At 46.7% G+C, this 20,813-nt stretch overlaps 1 protein-coding gene across 1 annotated transcript in view; it reads left to right on the top strand.

The window, feature by feature from the left end:
- Positions 1-20,813, top strand: part of LOC311139715 (neurobeachin-like protein 2) — a 99,663-nt gene that overhangs the window by 29,555 nt on the left and 49,295 nt on the right. The window contains exons 10-19 of the mRNA XM_084174637.1: positions 785-891; positions 1,518-1,610; positions 2,712-2,795; positions 3,666-3,764; positions 4,536-4,877; positions 5,663-5,991; positions 8,822-8,954; positions 9,730-9,849; positions 17,382-17,718; positions 19,810-19,892. Coding sequence (XP_084030763.1) covers positions 785-891; positions 1,518-1,610; positions 2,712-2,795; positions 3,666-3,764; positions 4,536-4,877; positions 5,663-5,991; positions 8,822-8,954; positions 9,730-9,849; positions 17,382-17,718; positions 19,810-19,892 — 1,727 coding nt within the window. The remainder of the gene's footprint in view (positions 1-784; positions 892-1,517; positions 1,611-2,711; positions 2,796-3,665; positions 3,765-4,535; positions 4,878-5,662; positions 5,992-8,821; positions 8,955-9,729; positions 9,850-17,381; positions 17,719-19,809; positions 19,893-20,813) is intronic.

Here is a 20,813-nt window from a genome sequence, read left to right as displayed (position 1 = left end):
CTGCAATATGTATTACTTCCAGGTAGAACATACAGGAATCTTGTTTAAGTGTTCTATATCTCTTCCATACGGGGCCAACTTCATTGGTGTCCTTCTCAAGCCAAACATGGGCTTGATAATGAGTGACACAGTGTTGGCATGATGGCACCAACAGACTGGCACCCAGGTTAGGCATACCCTATACTTATCTGTAGTTTACATCCCTGTAATATGGATATCTTCCATAGGGGTGTATATATTGTGGAGGGGAGTAAACTCAGCCAGCTAACCCCTATATGAAGCTTTAGAATTGGTCTACAGATAAGTGCCATGCACAGCCCTGCCCTTCCGAAAAGAAAAAAATACATAACGAACTTTAACATGAAGAGGCAGGTACGGCGCTTCGCTAGATAAGATAGTGTGTCTTTGTAATTGCATTAGGTGCCTTGTTGCTATGTAACGTTACTCACACTACTAGCTAGCTAACTTAGTTGTCTGATTGATTCAATTTTAGCTCTACTTACTTTGACTTGAGTCACTCTCCATCTCCACACATGGCTTGATAATGAGTGACACAGTGTTGGCATGATGGCACCAACACACTGGCACCCAGGCTACCTAAAGGATGACATTTGTCTTTACGCCTTCTCTACAAAACACCTTTAAATTACAACTCAAAAACATGAGACATATCTCTTCTATATGAAGGATTTATCTCTGAAGGCCAGGTATGTATTCTTGTTGTAATTGTGACTAACAAGTTATTAATCATGTTGTTGATGATGAGTCATATTGTCCTCAACAGCTTCGGTGCCTGAGATCTTGCAGTGTTCAGACAGGCCGGTGCTGCAGGCCATCTTCCTCAACAACAACTGCTTCGAACACATCCTCCGACTCATCCAGAACAGCAAGGTCTGTCTTTCTGTCTCTCTCTGTCTTTCTGTCTATCCATCCATCCATTTGTCTGTCAAATGTCAGTTGTTATAAAAGGTGTGTGTCCATGCATATCCAGAACTAACTTATGACATTCAGTTCATGCAGCAGGTGTGTTCTTCATACAGCAGGTGTGTTCTCCCTACAGCAGGTGTGTTCTTCCTACAGCAGGTGTGTTCTCCCTACAGCAGGTGTGTTCTTCCTACAGCAGGTGTGTTCTTCCTACAGCAGGTGTGTTCTTCCTACAGCAGGTGTGTTCTTCATACAGCAGGTGTGTTCTCCCTACAGCAGGTGTGTTCTTCCTACAGCAGGTGTGTTCTCCCTACAGCAGGTGTGTTCTTCCTACAGCAGGTGTGTTCTCCCTACAGCAGGTGTGTTCTTCATACAGCAGGTGTGTTCTCCCTACAGCAGGTGTGTTCTTCATACAGCAGGTGTGTTCTTCCTACAGCAGGTGTGTTCTTCCTACAGCAGGTGTGTTCTCCCTACAGCAGGTGTGTTCTTCCTACAGCAGGTGCTGCCACAATGGAGAGCCAAACATGGTCCTCTGTGAGTTGACATTGTCTCTGTCTGTCTGTCTGTCCATCTGTGTGTGTCCTGTCCTGCAGCTCTATCAGAGTAGCAGGTGTAGGTCGGAGCGTGAGGGTGTGTGTGACCTCACCACACGTTTGCTCACGGATACAGAGGTGGAAGTGGACCAGGTACTTTACCTCCATGATGTTGAAATAGGTCTGACTGTCAGCAGAAAACTCAGCCTCTTCTCTCTCTCTCTCTCTTCCTGCTCTCTCCTCCCCCTCCCACCTCATAGTCTATAGCTACGTAGTATAATTGCACTACCTGCATAATAAAAAAATGAGGTTGACTAGCCAGACTTCCTGTTAAAGACGCTTCCTGTTTAAGGAGCTCAGAGAGATGGAGGGTGATCTGTGTACTGGACTAGTAGCTCTCTCTTCTTCTTTTTGTTGACAATTAGTTTATTGTTTTTCTACAGAACTCAGTCTAGTTTAAACTCAGCGTCAATATACATATCCCCCCCCCCTCCCCCTCCCAAATCCACATACATTCATTCTCACAGAGGGATCCACAAACAAAACACTAAGGCAAAAAAATCGATCCAAAACAAACTGACATTCACCTACAGAACCACAACGGCCACTATACAGAACATTCTCTAAGATGGTCCACATACGGTTTCTGTCAGATTCTGTCAAATATGTCTGGTTAATGTTTGATTTTATAATATAAATAGTCTAGTGGTATGTAGCTAGATAGTTCAGTCCTCCAGTTTGTTACTGCGGGTGGATATGAGGCTCCCTCACTGTTCTTATACCTCATATTCACTAATAGAGGCTGAGTGTCTTGCTGTCATCAGTAGGTCAGATGTTGTGCACATTGTGTGTGTGTGTGGGGTCATCTCTCCAAGCATGTATCTCCTCACTGTTTCAAGGCTCCTTTTGGGATCTTCCTCCTCCTCTGTGTCAGGTGGTGGTGTGGTATCTTTCACATTGTCTTGTGGTTGTAGATGTGTGAAGGAATCTTTGATTTGATGTGTCCTATGCACCACTCGTGTATTGTGTAACAATGGGTTTTGCTTGTGTGTCACATTCTTTTTTTGGGCAGAAGACTTTTGCAATCGTATTAGTTGTGTGTTGGTTTGGCCTCTGCATGTCAGCACCTGTCAGTAATTGACACAGTTGTTTTGGTATCTTCTGTCTTTTCCCTGTGTGTGTGTTTCATGTAAATATGTCCCCTTGAGTTAGTTCTGTGGTGTCACGTCTTATTATGTCCCCCTGACTGTGTAGGTTTTGGAGAAAGGTTCTGATTGCATCACAGTCCATGCCCTCGGAGTCCTCACATCCATCATGAGTAACTCCCCTTCTGCCAAGGTAAGGATTTATAGACCTGTTATGGCCTACTGGGTATTGTACCCCAGTCATCCACACTATATTAGCCCTCCCAGCTAAAGCCTAGGCATTATTTCTGGGAGCTTACTCAAGCCTTCAGGTCTTAGGCTCTTCATCACACAAGCATAGTTCTAGCATCATCTTCCTCTGTCTGACACACAGACACACACACATTTTATCAGAACAGAAAAAGAGGCTGATGAGGATTGACTCTATTTTCATTCTTGTTTGGACAGTCTCATTGTCCTCCTGTCTGTTGTGAGGTGGTGTGGACAGTCTCATTGTCCTCCTGTCTGTTGTGAGGCGGTGTGGACAGTCTCATTGTCCTCCTGTCTGTTGTGAGGCGGTGTGGACAGTCTCATTGTCCTCCTGTCTGTTGTGAGGCGGTGTGGACAGTCTCTTTGTCCTCCTGTCTGTTGTGAGGCGGTGTGGACAGTCTCATTGTCCTCCTGTCTGTTGTGAGGCGGAGTGGACAGTCTCATTGTCCTCCTGTCTGTTGCGAGGCGGTGTGGACAGTCTCTTTGTCCTCCTGTCTGTTGTGAGGCGGAGTGGACAGTCTCATTGTTCTCCTGTCTGTTGTGAGGCGGAGTGGATAGTCTCATTGTCCTACTCTCTGTTGTGAGGCGGTGTGGACAGTCTCATTGTCCTCCTGTCTGTTGTGAGGCGGTGTGGCTGTTTGCCAGGGAGGCAGTTCTTTAATTCTATCTCTGTCCCAAATGGCACCCTATTCCCTGTATAGTGCAGTTTTTGACCAAGGCCCATAGGGCTCTATATAGGGAATAGGGTGCCATTTGGGAGGCAACCTGTGTCTCTGTAGATTACTAGCCTGTCTGTTTTTGTGTCTCCCTCCAGGAGGTTTTCAAGGAGAGGATTGGCTACTCCCAGCTGTTTGACGTGCTGAAGAGCCAGGGCCAGCCCACTAAACGCCTGCTGCAGGAGCTCATGAACATGGTGAGTACCACAACACTCCCTCACTTCATCTGGTTAACGGATACTAATGTAGAGTGTAAAGGGACATCATGTTGTCATGAAGGGGACAGAAGATAATGTTGTCATGAAGGGTAGAGAATATCATGTTGTCATGAAGGGGACAGAATATCACTTTGTCATGAAGGGGACAGAAGATAATGTTGTCATGAAGGGGACAGAAGATAATGTTGTCATGAAGGGGAGAGAATATCATGTTGTCATGAAGGGGACAGAAGATAATGTTGTCATGAAGGGGAGAGAAGATAATGTTGTCATGAAGGGGACAGAAGATAATGTTGTCATGAAGGGGACAGAAGATAATGTTGCCATGAAGGGGAGAGAACATAATGTTGTCATGAAGGGGAGAGAATGTCATGTTGTCATGAAGGGGACAGAGAATATTGTTATCATGAAGGGGACAGAAGATAATGTTATCATGAAGGGGAGAGAGAATATTGTTATCATGAAGGGGACAGAAGAAAATGTTATCATGAAGGGGACAGAAGATAATGTTATCATGAAGGGGACAGAAGATAATGTTATCATGAAGGGGACAGAAGATAATGTTATCATGAAGGCCATTAGTCATTTACTTCTCATGTCTTTCTGTGGGTTAGATATATTTAGACTTCCACAAAAGCCTTCTCATTCTCTCACTCTCTCACTCCTTCTCCATCATTGCCCCTCTCTCCCCTCCCCTCCTCTTCTCTCCCCCCCCTCCCTATCCTCCCTCCCTCTCCCTCTCTCCACTAGGCGGTGGAAGGGGAACACGCCCACGCCCATCACCTGGGTATCAGTAACGACCAGCCCCTCCTCCTCCTCCTCCAGTGGTTGCCTGACCTGGCTCCCCAGAGGGACCTGCAGCTCCTGGTAGCCCAGTGGCTGGCTGCGGTCTGCGGGAGCTCCCTGTCCTGCCGCACGGTGGCCGTGGAGGCTGGCCTGGTGGGGGCTGTGCTCCATGTCCTCTCCCAGCCACAGAGACTGGACCGCCAGTGTGCAGACGCCCTCCTGGGGCTGTTACAGGACCTGGGGTCTCTCTGTCTGAGGCCTGCTGAGCTGAAGAGTCTGTTGAGGCTGCTCCGACCCCCCGACCAGGTATTTGATTTAAAATTGATGCTCTGTAATGCTTTCAATTTGTTTAATATACTGTACAGTGACCTCCGTAATTATTAGGACAGTGAAGCATTTTAACAAAATATTTTGGCTTTATACTCCAAATATCATAGCCCCCAAAAATGCTAACCTCCCCTGTTATTGTAATTGTGAGCGCTTAGCATGTCTTGGTGGTATGATATTTGTGTGTCTGTAACTTTCTCACTCATCATTATTCACAATTCATTCAGGATTATCTGTAATCTTGGTAGCATCCACATTAATGTAGAAGTGTTTAGAAACATATTATATTCTTATTTACAATAATAATGACTCCAAAATGACACAACACATTATTTACCATTAATTTCTACTGGGCACAAAATAATCTGAAACACAACCAAAACAAACAGCAAATGCATCCAACAAATGTGTAGTCACAAGCTTGATATAGTCATTGTGTGCTATGAATATGGGACCAAGTACTAAACTTTTGACTACTTTAATACACATATAAGTGAATTTGACAGATATCAGCCTCTATACAGATATCACCCTCCAGACAGATATCACCCTCCAGACAGATATCACCCTCCAGACAGATATCACCCTCCAGACAGATATCACCCTCCAGACAGATATCACCCTCCAGACAGATATCACCCTCCAGACAGATATCACCCTCCAGACAGATATCACCCTCCAGACAGATATCAACCTCCAGACAGATATCACCCTCCAGACAGATAGGCATGACCACCCTTAGATAAAATTATCTCTCTTACCAGGGGCAGGACGTGTTGGCAGGAAAGGGGACCGGGACACACCCCTACTGCGCCCGCATCATCCGGGTTCTGGCAGCGATGGCGGCCAGGGAGGGGAGCGAAAGCGCCCTTCAGTACTTTGACCTGACCCATCCCCTGGCGGGGATCATGGTGCCCACGGTCCAGCGCTGGCCAGGCAGCGGGTTTTCCTTCCACGCCTGGCTCTGTCTCAACATGGACTTCCCTCCATTCCACTCAGAGTTCTCCACCCACAGCACCCGCTCGTCTACTGGGGCACCAGGGGCGGCGACCCGGGGTATGGGCAAAGGCCCCCGCAGGAAACAGCTGTACAGGTACCAGACTGGAGAGATGTGGATACACCTAAGATCACACTACTGCTTGATGTGTGCTGGCCCAATGAGAGAGCCGGTGCTGGCCCAATGAGAGAGCCGGTGCTGGCCCAATGAGAGAGCCGGTGCTGGCCCAATGAGAATTAACAAACAAAAGCCCCCCCACGTCTCTCAAGCACTTTAATTCTACAACCACAATAAACAATGGTTTTCAATATGGGCCGTTTGATTTTCAGGCAATGTTGTTGAAGGTAGGTAGGGCTGTTGTTATGGTGACCGTATTACCGCCACACTGGCAGTCATGAGTCATGACCTCAGTAATATTCCACGTGACCGTTAAGTCACGGTAATCTCCTTTTATGCACTCTGGACATGCTTTGATAGTACCCAACTTGCTAACGACCATCAGATCCTAATGGCCTGGTACTCAGGGCTCTATTGTCCCTCTAACCATCAGGTCCTAATGGCCTGGTACTCAGGGCTCTATTGTCCCTCTAACCACTCTGACATCAATGCAAATGCAATCGAAAATCACATCAAACAGTGACAGTATCCTGCTTTTAAAACTCCCCTCACTGGGATGATCCATTTGAAGGAAGAAGTTCAACAGCAGGTTGAAACTGAGTGGAAAACATGGCCATTGTGGATGTTGTTTCAAAGCCTAACACAACTAAATGGACAGCGCTTTCTAAGGTGATGATTCATTCAAAACACCCACATGCATATTAGAGCTTATACATACGCATAGGCTTATGGACCCAAGCCTGAAAAAAAAAATCTAAATTCAAATGATGGTTGTGCCTTATACAATACATAGCTTACCGCATATTCCACATGGCAGAAAAACATAAAACAAAACTTATTTAAGATGTCTTTGGTACATAATTGGTCTAGCCTATACTCCAAAATTAAACAAATTATAGTAATCACCTTTGAGTGTGGATCATTATGCATAGTGGATGGACTGGTTACCTCGCGCTACGCTCCAAAATGTCTATCCACGAGTCTGGGAGGGAACGTAGAGCCCTAGTCGATGCTGTTGGTTCATTGATTGCGCAGGGCGGCATACAGTTAGCCTACAATTATAGTGAATTTGTATTTGATTTTGAATAGCCTAGTAATGGGGGATTATTTATATTTTCATAATTAATTGGGTGACATTACCTTTAGCTATACAGAATATCTCACCACCATGATATTTCATCTCCTCTCTCTCCTTTATTCCTTTCTCGAGCGTGCAGAGGGGCTGTCAACAGTTTTTATGAAATATGTTTCGTTGCGAAAACATGTTACCATCGATGTTCCCAAAACAGATTTCACTTGGTTTCCCAAAGTAAGCATTGGGTAGCTGCAGGAACAGGGTTGGAGAGCCCATGGCATACAGAGGACTGGGTAGCTGCAGGAACAGGGTTGGAGAGCCCATGGCATACAGAGGACTGGGTAGCTGCAGGAACAGGGTTGGAGAGCCCATGGCATACAGAGGACTGGGTAGCTGCAGGAACAGGGTTGGAGAGCCCATGGCATACAGAGGACTGGGTAGCTGCAGGAACAGGGTTGGAGAGCCCATGGCATACAGAGTTTGGGCGGAATATCAGCTGTCGCGCAGCGAGAGCATGCTCCTCAAACAGTGGTAGATGCAGGGAGTGAAATAAGTGTTTATTTCTGAGCTGCTCATATTAAACACAGCTCCGCTATAAAACCGAAGTAGCCTACCAGGCATAATTTAAAAATGGACTGGCGGGAAAGCGCTCGGCTTCCATTCACTATTAGAGTGCATACAGATGATAATAATAATCATAATAATAATAATAATAATAATAATAATAGTCATGTGTGCATACCTTTTTTTTTATGTATGGGTGGTCCCGGGGATCGAACCCACTACCCAGGCGTTACAAGCGCCATGCTCTACCAATTGAGCTTCAGAGGACCACAATGACATGTCTTTTTCTCCCCATTTGATAATGGGCCATTCTAAATCGAAACAAATTGTACATATCAGTAAAGACAAGATTAAATTGAGAATAGTCTGATGGGTGAAAATATGATCACTTGACGAGAGAACAGCTGTGCAGCCTGAGGCAAGTAACAGAGCGCAAGCTTTTTTTTGCGACTTTCTCAGATCATCAATAGCCTATAGCCGCATCATGCAGCCCGTATATGTTTTGATTTATAAGACATTCTAAGGTTTGTATCATTCACAGCTAAAGTTGCCAAAAAAACTCTAAATCTAGCATATAGGACCTGTTTCAAATGATCACTTTTACACTCAACATACTAACCATATACACACTCACTCCGGAATGGGAAAAATATCCTTTCTAGTTCAATTATATTCTTCTTACTATAAAATCATAAAATAATGGCACGGGACGTATAATCATATCTTGTCAGCTAAATGAACAAGCCTACAGCCTATGGCATGGAGCATAGCCAGATAACATACAGTAGGCCAACTCATATTCTGTTCTTCTGAAATACATTTTCTTCATATCATAATGTTTCTTTAGACCTGACTAAAATAAATAATAGATTTATTTTGATGGTGTCTATCACATTGATTTATTATTAGATGTTCCAAAGGCGTTTTATGTTCATTACCGGTAAATTACCGTGAGACCCGGCAGGCTTTGGCATGACAATAACCGTCTGGCAAAATGTACTGACCGCCACAGCCCTAGTTGAAGGAAATATGATTCAAAAGTGTGACCGGCAGAGTAACTTAATATTGCTACCAGTCATCAGTTGGATCAAATTTAAATTCCATTCAGTAAAGTTTACTGAACCCCAAGGGGGCGGTTATTGATGTGTTTCCTGTCTCCTTGGTGCTTAGCCTGTTGACAGCCAGTGGTACAGGTCTGGAGGCTTTCTTCACCTTGGAGGGAGTGCTGGTTGTGGCCGTCTGCACTAAGAAGGACTACATGGCTGTGTCCCTTCCAGAACACCCTCTAACGGACTGCTGCTGGGTAAGGTACACACAGAGATATAGGGACAGAGGATGGGTACCAAATTGCACCCTATTCCCTATACAGTGCACTATATAGAGAATATAGACAATAGGGTGCAATTTGTATTTATTATGGATCCCCGTTAGTTCCTGCCAAGGCAGCAGCTACTCTTCCTGGGGTTTATTATGGATCCCCATTAGTTCCTGCCAAGGCAGCAGCTACTCTTCCTGGGGTTTATTATGGATCTCAGTTAGTTCCTGCCAAGGCAGCAGCTACTCTTCCTGGGGTCGAGCAACATTAAGACAGTTATATACAGTTTAAAATATTACATTACATTACATTTCATAACACTTTTCACAACACATTAAGTGTGTTCCCTCAGGCCACTACTCTCAGGCCACTACTCCATTTGGGACGCACACTGAGACCGAGACACAGGCTCTCAATACGGAGTTGTTTCCCCATCTTAACTGACAGCCCTGATGTAAGCTATGATCAGCTAGCTAGCTGCTGTGCCATCTGCTCACCACAGCTGTGTTGTTACTCTAATGAATGATAATTGTCAGGGACGATTTAATAATGGATGTTTAACTAGTACTTCAAGGCACACTCATGTTTCTAGATTCTGGAGAAAGCATAATACTCTAGCAGGCATACCTTGCATAGAAGTAATCTCTCTCCTCTCTCTATCTCTCTCCTCCCTCTCTCTCTATCTCTCTCTCTCTCTATCTCTCTCTCTTCCTCCTCCTCTCTCTCTCTCTCTCTCTCTCTCTCTCTCTTCTCCTCCCCACAGCACTCTGTGGATATAGTCCACATTCCCGGCCGCCGTCCCTTCGGTCAGAATCTGGTCACCATCTACATCGATGGAAAACAGTGCAAGACAGCCCAACTCCGCTTCCCCTCGCTCAACGAGGTGAGAGACTGAGACAATGGGGTGAAGGACATTACTAAATGTGGAAAGCAAAATATGGTTGGAATTTTACATAATTTGGTTGGAATAGGACATAATATGGTTGGAATAGGACATACTATGGTTGGAATAGGAGATAATATGGTTGGAATAGGACATAATATGGTTGGAATAGGACATAATATGGTTGGAATAGGACATAATATGGCTGGAATAGGACATAATATGGTTGGAGTAGGACATAATATGATTGGAATAGGACATAATATGGTTGGAGTAGGACATAATATGGTTGGAGTAGGACATAATATGGTTGGAGTAGGACATAATATGGTTGGAATAGGACATTAATATGGTTGGAGTAGGACATAATATGGTTGGAATAGGACATAATATGGTTGGAATAGGACATACAGTGGGGAAAAAAAAGTATTTAGTCAGCCACCAATTGTGCAAGTTCTCCCACTTAAAAAAGATGAGAGAGGCCTGTAATTTTCATCATAGGTACACGTCAACTATGACAGACAAATTGAGGATTTTTTTTCTCCAGAAAATCACATTGTAGGATTTTTAATGAATTTATTTGCAAATTATGGTGGAAAATAAGTATTTGGTCACCTACAAACAAGCAAGATTTCTGGCTCTCACAGACCTGTAACTTCTTCTTTAAGAGGCTCCTCTGTCCTCCACTCGTTACCTGTATTAATGGCACCTGTTTGAACTTGTTATCAGTATAAAAGACACCTGTCCACAACCTCAAACAGTCACACTCCAAACTCCACTATGGCCAAGACCAAACAGCTGTCAAAGGACACCAGAAACAAAATTGTAGACCTGCACCAGGCTGAATCTGCAATAGGTAAGCAGCTTGGTTTGAAGAAATCAACTGTGGGAGCAATTATTAGGAAATGGAAGACATACAAGACCACTGATAATCTCCCTCGATCTGGAGCTCCACGCAAGATCTCACCCCGTGGGGTCAAAATGATCACAAGAACGGTGAGCAAAAATCCCAGAACCACACGGGGGGACCTAGTGAATGACCTGCGGAGAGCTGGGACCAAAGTAACAAAGCCTACCATCAGTAACACACTACGCCGCCAGGGACTCAAATCCTGCAGTGCCAGACGTGTCCCCCTGCTTAAGCCAGTACATGTCCAGGCCCATCTGAAGTTTGCTAGAGTGCATTTGGATGATCCAGAAGAGGATTGGGAGAATGTCATATGGTCAGATGAAACCAAAATAGAACTTTTTGGTAAAAACTCAACTCGTCGTGTTTGGAGGACAAAGAATGCTGAGTTGCATCCAAAGAACACCATACCTACTGTGAAGCATGGGGGTGGAAACATCATGCTTTGGGGCTGTTTTTCTGCAAAGGGACCAGGACGACTGATCAGTGTAAAGGAAAGAATGAATGGGGCCATGTATCGTGAGATTTTGAGTGAAAACCTCCTTCCATCAGCAAGGGCATTGAAGATAAAACATGGCTGGGTCTTTCAGCATGACAATGATCCCAAACACACCACCCGGGCAACGAAGGAGTGGCTTCGTAAGAAGCATTTCAAGGTCCTGGAGTGGCCTAGCCAGTCTCCAGATCTCAACCCCATAGAAAATCTTTGGAGGGAGTTGAAAGTCCATGTTGCCCAGCGACAGCCCCAAAACATCACTGCTCTAGAGGAGATCTGCATGGAGGAATGGGCCAAAATACCAGCAACAGTGTGTGAAAACCTTGTGAAGACTTACAGAAAACGTTTGACCTGTGTCATTTCCAACAAAGGGTATATAACAAAGTATTGAGAAACTTTTGTTATTGACCAAATACTTATTTTCCACCATAATTTGCAAATACATTCATAAAAAATCATACAATGTGATTATCTGGATTTTTTTTCCTCATTTTGTCTGTCATAGTTGACGTGTACCTATGATGAAAATTACAGGCTTCTCTCATCTTTTTAAGTGGGAGAACTTGCACAATTGGTGGCTGACTAAATACTTTTTTCCCCCACTGTAATATGGTTGGAATAGGATATAATATGGTTGGAATAGGACATAATATGGTTGGAGTAGGACATAATATGGTTGGAGTAGGACATAATATGGTTGGAGTAGGACATAATATGGTTGGAATAGGACATCATATGGTTGGAATAGGACATAATATGGTTGGAATAGGACATAATATGGTTGGAATAGGACGTAATATGGTTGGAGTAGGACATAATATGGTTGGAATAGGACATAATATGGTTGGAGTAGGACATAATATGGTTGGAGTAGGACATAATATGGTTGGAATAGGACATAATATGGTTGGAGTAGGACATAATATGGTTGGAGTAGGACAAAATATGTCTGGAATAGGACATAATATGGTTGGAATAGGACATAGGTTGAGAGCAAAGTGCAAAAGACAGACAGAAAATTTAAAGACAATTGTTTACGATTATCAGTTCTCTCTTGTTAGATAAAAAAAAATAACATTTTACATTTGTTCTGTGTTCATGGTAATTGTTGCTGGGTCCATTACTGCTGCATTAGCCATCCTGGGTCCATTACTGGTGCATTAGCCATCCTGGGTCCATTACTGGTGCATTAGCCATCCTGGGTCCATTACGGCTGCATTAGCCATCCTGGGTCCATTACTGGTGCATTAGCCATCCTGGGTCCATTACGGCTGCATTAGCCATCCTGGGTCCATTACTGGTGCATTAGCCATCCTGGGTCCATTACGGCTGCATTAGCCATCCTGGGTCCATTACTGGTGCATTAGCCATCCTGGGTCCATTACTGGTGCATTAGCCATCCTGGGTCCATTACGGCTGCATTAGCCATCCTGGGTCCATTACGGCTGCATAAGCCATCCTGGGTCCATTACTGGTGCATTAGCCATCCTGGGTCCATTACGGCTGCATTAGCCATCCTGGGTCCATTACTGGTGCATTAGCCATCCTGGGTCCATTACTGGTGCATTAGCCATCCTGGGTCCATTACTGGTGCATTAGCCATCCTGGGTCCATTACGGCTGCATTAGCCATCCTGGGTCCATTACGGCTGCATTAGCCATCCTGGGTCCATTACTGGTGCATTAGCCATCCTGGGTCCATTACGGCTGCATTAGCCATCCTGGGTCCGTTACGGCTGCATTAGCCATCCTGGGTCCATTACTGGTGCATTAGCCATCCTGGGTCCATTACTGGTGCATTAGCCATCCTGGGTCCATTACGGCTGCATTAGCCATCCTGGGTCCATTACGGCTGCATTAGCCATCCTGGGTCCATTACTGGTGCATTAGCCATCCTGGGTCCATTACGGCTGCATTAGCCATCCTGGGTCCATTACTGGTGCATTAGCCATCCTGGGTCCATTACTGGTGCATTAGCCATCCTGGGTCCATTACTGGTGCATTAGCCATCCTGGGTCCATTGCGGCTGCATTAGCCATCCTGGGTCCATTACGGCTGCATTAGCCATCCTGTGTCCATTACTGGTGCATTAGCCATCCTGGGTCCATTACAGCTGCATTAGCCATCCTGGGTCCATTACGGCTGCATTAGCCATCCTGGGTCCATTACGGCTGCATTAGCCATCCTGGGTCCATTACTGGTGCATTAGCCATCCTGGGTCCATTACTGGTGCATTAGCCATCCTGGGTCCATTACTGGTGCATTAGCCATCCTGGGTCCATTACTGGTGCATTAGCCATCCTGGGTCCATTACTGGTGCATTAGTCATCCTGGGTCCATTACAGCTGCATTAGCCATCCTGGGTCCATTACTGGTGCATTAGCCATCCTGGGTCCATTACTGGTGCATTAGCCATCCTGGGTCCATTACGGCTGCATTAGCCATCCTGGGTCCATTACTGGTGCATTAGCCATCCTGGGTCCATTACTGGTGCATTAGCCATCCTGGGTCCATTACGGCTGCATTAGCCATCCTGGGTCCATTACTGCTGCATTAGCCATCCTGGGTCCATTACGGCTGCATTAGCCATCCTGGGTCCATTACTGGTGCATTAGCCATCCTGGGTCCATTACGGCTGCATTAGCCATCCTGGGTCCATTACTGGTGCATTAGCCATCCTGGGTCCATTACTGGTGCATTAGCCATCCTGGGTCCATTACTGGTGCATTAGCCATCCTGGGTCCATTACGGCTGCATTAGCCATCCTGGGTCCATTATGGCTGCATTAGCCATCCTGTGTCCATTACTGGTGCATTAGCCATCCTGGGTCCATTACAGCTGCATTAGCCATCCTGGGTCCATTACGGCTGCATTAGCCATCCTGGGTCCATTACGGCTGCATTAGCCATCCTGGGTCCATTACTGGTGCATTAGCCATCCTGGGTCCATTACTGGTGCATTAGCCATCCTGGGTCCATTACTGGTGCATTAGCCATCCTGGGTCCATTACTGGTGCATTAGCCATCCTGGGTCCATTACAGCTGCATTAGCCATCCTGGGTCCATTACTGGTGCATTAGCCATCCTGGGTCCATTACTGGTGCATTAGCCATCCTGGGTCCATTACGGCTACATTAGCCATCCTGGGTCCATTACTGGTGCATTAGCCATCCTGGGTCCATTACTGGTGCATTAGCCATCCTGGGTCCATTACGGCTGCATTAGCCATCCTGGGTCCATTACTGCTGCATTAGCCATCCTGGGTCCATTACGGCTGCATTAGCCATCCTGGGTCCATTACGGCTGCATTAGCCATCCTGGGTCCATTACTGCTGCATTAGCCATCCTGGGTCCATTACGGCTGCATTAGCCATCCTGGGTCCATTACTGGTGCATTAGCCATCCTGGGTCCATTACTGCTGCATTAGCCATCCTGGGTCCATTACTGGTGCATTAGCCATCCTGGGTCCATTACGGCTGCATTAGCCATCCTGGGTCCATTACGGCTGCATTAGCCATCCTGGGTCCATTACTGGTGCATTAGCCATCCTGGGTCCATTACTGGTGCATTAGCCATCCTGGGTCCATTACTGGTGCATTAGCCATCCTGGGTCCATTACTGGTGCATTAGCCATCCTGGGTCCATTACAGCTGCATTAGCCATCCTGGGTCCATTACTGGTGCATTAGCCATCCTGGGTCCATTACTGGTGCATTAGCCATCCTGGGTCCATTACGGCTGCATTAGCCATCCTGGGTCCATTACTGGTGCATTAGCCATCCTGGGTCCATTACTGGTGCATTAGCCATCCTGGGTCCATTACGGCTGCATTAGCCATCCTGGGTCCATTACTGCTGCATTAGCCATCCTGGGTCCATTACGGCTGCATTAGCCATCCTGGGTCCATTACGGCTGCATTAGCCATCCTGGGTCCATTACTGCTGCATTAGCCATCCTGGGTCCATTACGGCTGCATTAGCCATCCTGGGTCCATTACTGGTGCATTAGCCATCCTGGGTCCATTACTGCTGCATTAGCCATCCTGGGTCCATTACGGCTGCATTAGCCATCCTGGGTCCATTACTGGTGCATTAGCCATCCTGGGTCCATTACTGGTGCATTAGCCATCCTGGGTCCATTACCGGTGCATTAGCCATCCTGGGTCCATTACGGCTGCATTAGCCATCCTGGGTCCATTACGGCTGCATTAGCCATCCTGGGTCCATTACGGCTGCATTAGCCATCCTGGGTCCATTACTGGTGCATTAGCCATCCTGGGTCCATTACTGGTGCATTAGCCATCCTGGGTCCATTACTGCTGCATTAGCCATCCTGGGTCCATTACTGCTGCATTATCCATCCTGGGTCCATTACAGCTGCATTAGCCATCCTGGGTCCATTACTGGTGCATTAGCCATCCTGGGTCCATTACTGCTGCATTAGCCATCCTGGGTCCATTACTGGTGCATTATCCATCCTGGGTCCATTACGGCTGCATTAGCCATCCTGGGTCCATTACTGCTGCATTAGCCATCCTGGGTCCATTACTGCTGCATTATCCTTCCTGGGTCCATTACTGCTGCATTAGCCATCCTGGGTCCATTACTGGTGCATTAGCCATCCTGGGTCCATTACGGCTGCATTAGCCATCCTGGGTCCATTACTGCTGCATTAGCCATCCTGGGTCCATTACAGCTGCATTAGCCATCCTGGGTTTCAGGCAGAGTTTTGGACTCGGGTCACATGACTTGGACTCGAGTCACACATTTGATGACTTGAGACTCGACTTGATGGAAAATAAAATAACTTGACACTTGACTTGGAGCGTCAAGACTCTGGGACTTTTACTTTAGACTGATGACTGGAAATGATCTGGCCAGGTTTTGTAATGTTGTGCCACTCCATTTTGTGCCACAGTCCTACGTGGATTACTCTACAGGCAGCCCGAGACAGTAGCCGCAGCATCACCCTTGCACAAAACAAAAAAACTGCAGCAGATTGGCTAGTGAAATGCACACTCAACATTCCGATTGGACCAGCAAACTGTCAATCAACACAAATCGGTATGAGCTAGTGAACAGAGTGCTGATTTGCTGTACAGCTAGAGGATAGGGTGCAGCGCAAACGTCAAATTGTAGGGAGAGAGAGGATTGCCATAATAAATAAATATGTAGCTCCAAAAATTGTTTGGTAATCAAGAATATTAACTGTTTACTTTGCAAGCTCACCAGCAATGGGGCATCAATTACTAGCGTAGGCCTACTGGTCTTCTGGTAGGTAACAATAGCTGGACATGTATAATTTACTTATAAAGCTTGCATTTGGAATGTGTTGTTAAAATGAATTATTACTGTGGCGAAGACGCACCATAGGAGTGGAGATGGCTTTTTTTCTCTCCTCTTGTTGGTACATCTACTTGTATACTTTGAATGATATGGCGCTTTCACCATTGGATCACCAAGACCTGTAAATAAATCTACACACTCTGAGCACGTCAAACCTGCCTTGCCTTCTGCTGGCTTCATGCCCTTACGACTGCTACAAGGTCCATATTTACAATTATATAGGCTAATAAAGATGTGTTGTAGACTAAATAATGAAAAGGGCAGTCTGGTAGCCTCAATAAATAGACAAAGATTTGGTAGTTGGAACAAGTTGTTGCATGTAGATTTTTTGTTTTTACTTGACTTGAGACTTGACTTGACTTGCTCTTAGAATGCACGACTTGGACTTGACTCGAGTCTTGACCCGTTCAGACCTTGTGACTTGAGACTTGCTTGTGACTCCAATAATAGTGACTTGGTCCCACCTCTGGTTTCAGAACCATGACAAATAGCTGTAGAATGGGTCTGACTGGGTGGATAACTAACAGAAACACTACCATCTTATGTCTAACTTTCTCCACCCTCCCTCCCTCCCTCTCTCCCTCCCTACTCACTCCCTCCCTACTCAATCCCTCCCTATTCACTCCCTCACTACTCCCTACTCCCTCCCTCCCTATTCACTCCCTCCCTCCCTCCCTCCCTCCCTCCCTCCCTATTCACTCCCTCCCTCCCTCCCTCCCTCCCTCCCTCCCTCCCTCCCTCCCTCCCTCCCTCCCTCCCTCCCTGCCTACCTCCCTCCCCCTGTAGCCTTTCACCTCCTGTTGTATTGGCTCAGCAGGCCACCGCACCACCACCACCACGACGTCCCCCACCCTGCCTCCCCCCTCCCTCCCCCTGGCAGAGATGGTCTTCCCCGCCCACGCCCCCCCCATCACCCGCTCCCAGTCCTTCCCAGCCTCCTTTGCGGCGGGCCGCTGGGGGCCTGGGCCCGGGCCTCTGCATGACGCTCCCGTCCACACCATCCCAGCCGGGCTGCAGGACACGGAGTGGGGCACGCCCACCTCACTGGACGGGCTCCTGGGGACCGCCTTCATCTGTCATGAGGCCCTGCAGCCAGCGCACACCAAGGCCTTATACACTGCTGGTACATATAAACAAACACACCAAGGCCTTATACACTGCTGGTACATATAAACACACACACCAAGGCCTTATACACTGCTGGTACATATAAACACACACACCAAGGCCTTATACACTGCTGGTACATGTAAACACACACACCAAGGCCCTATACACTGCTGGTACATATAAACACACACACCAAGGCCTTATACACTGCTGGTACATGTAAACACACACACCAAGGCCCTATACACTGCTGGTACATATAAACAAACACACCAAGGCCTTATACACTGCTGGTACATATAAACACACACACCAAGGCCTTATACACTGCTGGTACATATAAACACACACACCAAGGCCTTATACACTGCTGGTACATATAAACACACACACCAAGGCCCTATACACTGCTGGTACATATAAACAAACACACCAAGGCCTCATACACTGCTGGTACATATAAACAAACACACCAAGGCCTTATACACTGCTGGTACATATAAACAAACACACCAAGGCCTCATACACTGCTGGTACATGTAAACACACACACCAAGGCCCTATACACTGCTGGTACATATAAACACACACACACCAAGGCCTTATACACTGCTGGTACATATAAACAAACACACCAAGGCCTCATACACTGCTGGTACATGTAAACACACACACCAAGGCCCTATACACTGCTGGTACATATAAACACACACACCAAGGCCCTATACACTGCTGGTACATATAAACACACACACCAAGGCCTTATACACTGCTGGTACATATAAACACACACACCAAGGCCTTATACACTGCTGGTACATATAAACACACACACCAAGGCCCTATACACTGCTGGTACATATAAACACACACACCAAGGCCTCATACACTGCTGGTACATATAAACACACACACCAAGGCCCTATACACTGCTGGTACATATAAACACACACACCAAGGCCTCATACACTGCTGGTACATATAAACACACACACCAAGGCCCTATACACTGCTGGTACATATAAACACACACACCAAGGCCTTATACACTGCTGGTACATATAAACACACACACCAAGGCCTCATACACTGCTGGTACATATAAACACACACACCAAGGCCCTATACACTGCTGGTACATATAAACACACACACCAAGGCCTCATACACTGCTGGTACATGTAAACACACACACCAAGGCCCTATACACTGCTGGTACATATAAACACACACACCAAGGCCTTATACACTGCTGGTACATATAAACACACACACCAAGGCCCTATACACTGCTGGTACATATAAACACACACACCAAGGCCTTATACACTGCTGGTACATATAAACACACACACCAAGGCCTTATACACTTCTGGTACATATAAACACACACACCAAGGCCTCATACACTGCTGGTACATGTAAACACACACACCAAGGCCCTATACACTGCTGGTACATATAAACACACACACCAAGGCCTTATACACTGCTGGTACATATAAACACACACACCAAGGCCTTATACACTGCTGGTACATATAAACACACACACCAAGGCCCTATACACTGCTGGTACATATAAACACACACACCAAGGCCTCATACACTGCTGGTACATATAAACACACACACCAAGGCCTTATACACTGCTGGTACATATAAACAAACACACCAAGGCCTCATACACTGCTGGTACATGTAAACACACACACCAAGGCCCTATACACTGCTGGTACATATAAACACACACACCAAGGCCTTATACACTGCTGGTACATATAAACACACACACCAAGGCCTTATACACTGCTGGTACATATAAACAAACACACCAAGGCCTCATACACTGCTGGTACATATAAACACACACACCAAGGCCTTATACACTGCTGGTACATATAAACACACACACCAAGGCCTTATACACTGCTGGTACATATAAACACACACACCAAGGCCCTATACACTGCTGGTACATATAAACATTGTGTACAGTAACACCCAACACTGGCCACACACACTAGGGCCCTATATTCTCCAGGTATGTACACACACCCAACACACTATATATAGTAACCTTGTAACCCTCCTTCCCTCCCAGGCCCCAACCATGTGTCCCTGTTCAAGGCGGATGGAGAGCTGTCAGACCTCAACAGTAAACTGCTTCTCTACTACACTCCTCAGGTGGGTGGCACACAAAAAGGCTCCTCCCAGACACAGGCTCCTCCCAGACACAGGCTCCTCCCAGACACAGGCTCCTCCCAGACACACAGGCTCCTCCCAGACACACAGGCTCCTCCCAGACACAGGCTCCTCCCAGACACACAGGCTCCTCCCAGACACACAGGCTCCTCCCAGACACACAGGCTCCTCCCAGACACACAGGCTCCTCCCAGACACACAGGCTCCTCCCAGACACACAGGCTCCTCCCAGACACACAGGCTCCTCCCAGACACACAGGCTCCTCCCAGACACACAGGCTCCTCTCAGACACAGGCTCCTCTCAGACACACAGGCTCCTCCCAGACACAGGCTCCTCCCAGACACAGGCTCCTCTCAGACACAGGCTCCTCTCAGACACAGGCTCCTCCCAGACACACAGGCTCCTCCCAGACACACAGGCTCCTCCCAGACACACAGGCTCCTCCCAGACACACAGGCTCCTCCCAGACACACAGGCTCCTCCCAGACACACAGGCTCCTCTCAGACACAGGCTCCTCTCAGACACACAGGCTCCTCCCAGACACAGGCTCCTCTCAGACACAGGCTCCTCTCAGACACAGGCTCCTCTCAGACACAGGCTCCTCTCAGACACAGGCTCCTCTCAGACACAACAGTAACAACAGGTAGTAACGCTGTACTAACAACAGGTAGTAACGCTGTACTAACAACAGGTAGTAACGCTGTACTAACAACAGGTAGTAACGCTGTACTAACAACAGGTAGTAACGCTGTACTAACAACAGGTAGTAACGCTGTACTAACAGGTAGTAACGCTGTAATAACAATAGGTAGTAACAATAGGTAGTCACGCTGTACTAACAACAGGTAGTCACGCTGTACTAACAGGTAGTAACGCTGTAGTAACAACAGGTAACAACGC

The sequence above is a fragment of the Coregonus lavaretus genome (assembly GCF_964263955.1).
Source record: "Coregonus lavaretus genome assembly, chromosome: 13".
Taxonomy (NCBI): domain Eukaryota; kingdom Metazoa; phylum Chordata; class Actinopteri; order Salmoniformes; family Salmonidae; genus Coregonus; species Coregonus lavaretus.
Note: the sequence above shows the minus strand (reverse complement) of the source record. Positions and strands in the feature narration are given on the sequence as shown.